Source organism: Wasmannia auropunctata, unplaced genomic scaffold (genome assembly GCF_000956235.1).
Source record: "Wasmannia auropunctata unplaced genomic scaffold, wasmannia.A_1.0 LD286871.1, whole genome shotgun sequence".
NCBI classification, from domain to species: Eukaryota; Metazoa; Arthropoda; class Insecta; order Hymenoptera; family Formicidae; genus Wasmannia; species Wasmannia auropunctata.
The window spans coordinates 1-2,265 of record NW_012076019.1 but is presented as its reverse complement, the minus strand read 5'-3'; the positions used below and the strand labels follow the sequence as shown (position 1 = coordinate 2,265).

Below are 2,265 nucleotides of genomic sequence, written 5' to 3'. Positions count from 1 at the left end.
GGCGAACTTAGTTATGTGTAATATATTATCGCTTCATATGTGTGATGCACAAGGGCCTTCCCAGATCAAATTACTGAGTATCGTTTAAATTTTTCAGTTTTATTTGGTGTAATGAGGTAGAAACTCTATCAAGTACTTATTGCACCAAAAAACTTTCAAGCCCTTTTTAAGCATGCGTGCTAAAGTTAAAATTCGACCAGGGCAGCCGCAATAAGGTAGATAAGCCCAAACGCCACTATGTTTTTAGGAGAGTTTGCTAATGGAGGCTCTTAAGTTGACGCCATTGGCTGAACGGATACCTCTTAACTTGACGCGTATGATTTATTTAACACTCCCAACGGTTACAAATAATTCACCATTTCTTCTGGTTTCACTATCCTTTCAAACTCCTCCTCAGTGAGCAGTTGAAGTTTTGCTGCTGCTTCTTTTAGAGTGATATTTTCTTTATAAGCAAGCTTCGCTATTTTTGCTGCATTGTCGTACCCTATATGCGTATTTAATATAGTGACCAACATCAACGACTGATTCAGTAAATCTTTTATCCTCTCTTCATTTGCTTTAATACCAATTACACATTTTTCTGTAAAATTTAAACTTGCATCAGCTAAAAGTCTTATAGACTGCAAAACATTGTAAATTATCACTGGCTTAAACACATTCAATTCAAAATGACCGTTTGAACCACTAATGGTCACAGCAACATGATTTCCCATAACTTGAGTGCACACCATAGTTACTGCTTCACACTGAGTTGGATTCACTTTACCTGGCATAATTGAAGAACCAGGCTCATTTTCCGGTAACATTATTTCCCCAATTCCGCATCTTGGACCAGAACCAAGCAACCTTATATCATTTGCAATTTTCATTAAACTGACTGCTACTGTATTGAGTGTTCCACTGAGCTCAACTAAAGCATCATTTGCTGCTAGCGCTTCAAATTTATTGCCTGCTGAAGTAAATGGAAGGTTAGTAATTCCTGCAACTTGCTTTGCAAAATCTTCAGCAAAACCCTTTTTAGTATTGAGTCCCGTGCCAACCGCAGTGCCACCTTGTGCAAGCTCGTATATACCACTTAAAGTTGATTTTACTCTCTCTATCCCCTTTTTAATCTGGGCTGCATAGCCAGAAAACTCCTGTCCCAGTGTTAAGGGCGTTGCATCTTGCAGATGAGTACGTCCTACTTTTATTATATCTTTAAATTCCTGAACCTTATTATCCAGCACCTTATGCAATTTTTCAAGATTTGGAATAAGCAAGCGGTTTATCTGGTCTGCTGCTGCTATATGCATTGCTGTTGGAAAGGTGTCATTTGACGACTGACCATAATTCACATGATCATTTGGATGTATCGGAGATTTACTACCCAAATTACCACCTAAAATCTCTATTGCGCGATTGCTGATCACTTCATTCATATTCATATTAGTCTGCGTTCCGGATCCGGTTTGCCAAACAACAAGCGGAAATTCATTATTAAATTTGCCATCTATTACTTCCTTTGCGGCTGCGCAGATTGCGTCCCCTACCTTATTATCTATGCTACCCTGCTTCATGTTAACACGTGCTGCTGCAAGTTTTACTATTGCTAATGCTTTAATCAGAGGCTCTGGCATTTTTTCTGTGCCAATCTTAAAATTTTCTAAAGAGCGTTGAGTCTGCGCTCCCCAATAATGTTCACTTGGTACTTTTACTTCCCCTAAGCTGTCTGATTCTATTCTCATTTTTCTATCCATATTTTCCTTCTTAGCGTCATGCAAACTGGTTCACTACATAATTTTTTCATGTCTACTTCTTGGTTAATTAAATCATACTAGATCCAAGTAGTCAAGTGTGACCTTACCCAGAAAAAGTGGAGAGAAAGTTAAGACGTTTTTGGAGTAAAATAAAACGTTTTTTCAAAATATGGCAAATAGTTTATTCTCTTTGTAAAAAACATTCCAAACTTTCTCTCCACTTTTTCTGGGTAAGGTAAGGTCAGTTTAGCTATAGGTAGGAATTTTCTGTATTTACTTTAAATTGAAGAAAGCTCAAATGAAAGATCGTGTTTTGCTAAAAATCACAGAATGCAGTCTGGTTACATCACTAGTGCCTAAAGTGATCTCCTTTATCCTCTCATCTGCTAGGCTCTGTGGACAAAATTTTAGAGAAGCCATATGAGAGCTCCAACAAAATTTAGAAATCCCATGTAAACCTCTGCGGTCTTGTCAAATCTGGAAAAAATGCGCCTAAAATTTTTAATTTTACCGAAAAAGCACTCAATCA

At 37.6% G+C, this 2,265-nt stretch overlaps 1 protein-coding gene across 1 annotated transcript; it reads right to left on the bottom strand.

Moving 5' to 3' along the window:
• Window positions 1–341: 341 nt before the first annotated feature.
• Window positions 342–1,736, bottom strand: LOC105461474 (fumarate hydratase, mitochondrial-like). Its single transcript, XM_011707967.1, has one exon. It carries the CDS (start codon window positions 1,734–1,736, stop codon window positions 342–344), a length of 1,395 nt encoding a protein of 464 aa, XP_011706269.1.
• Window positions 1,737–2,265: the final 529 nt, after the last annotated feature.

Excerpts from the sequence above, each read along its gene's own strand:
- LOC105461474 (XM_011707967.1), bottom strand. The coding sequence starts at position 1,736 with ATGGATAGAAAAATGAGAATAGAATCAGACAGCTTAGGGGAAGTAAAA.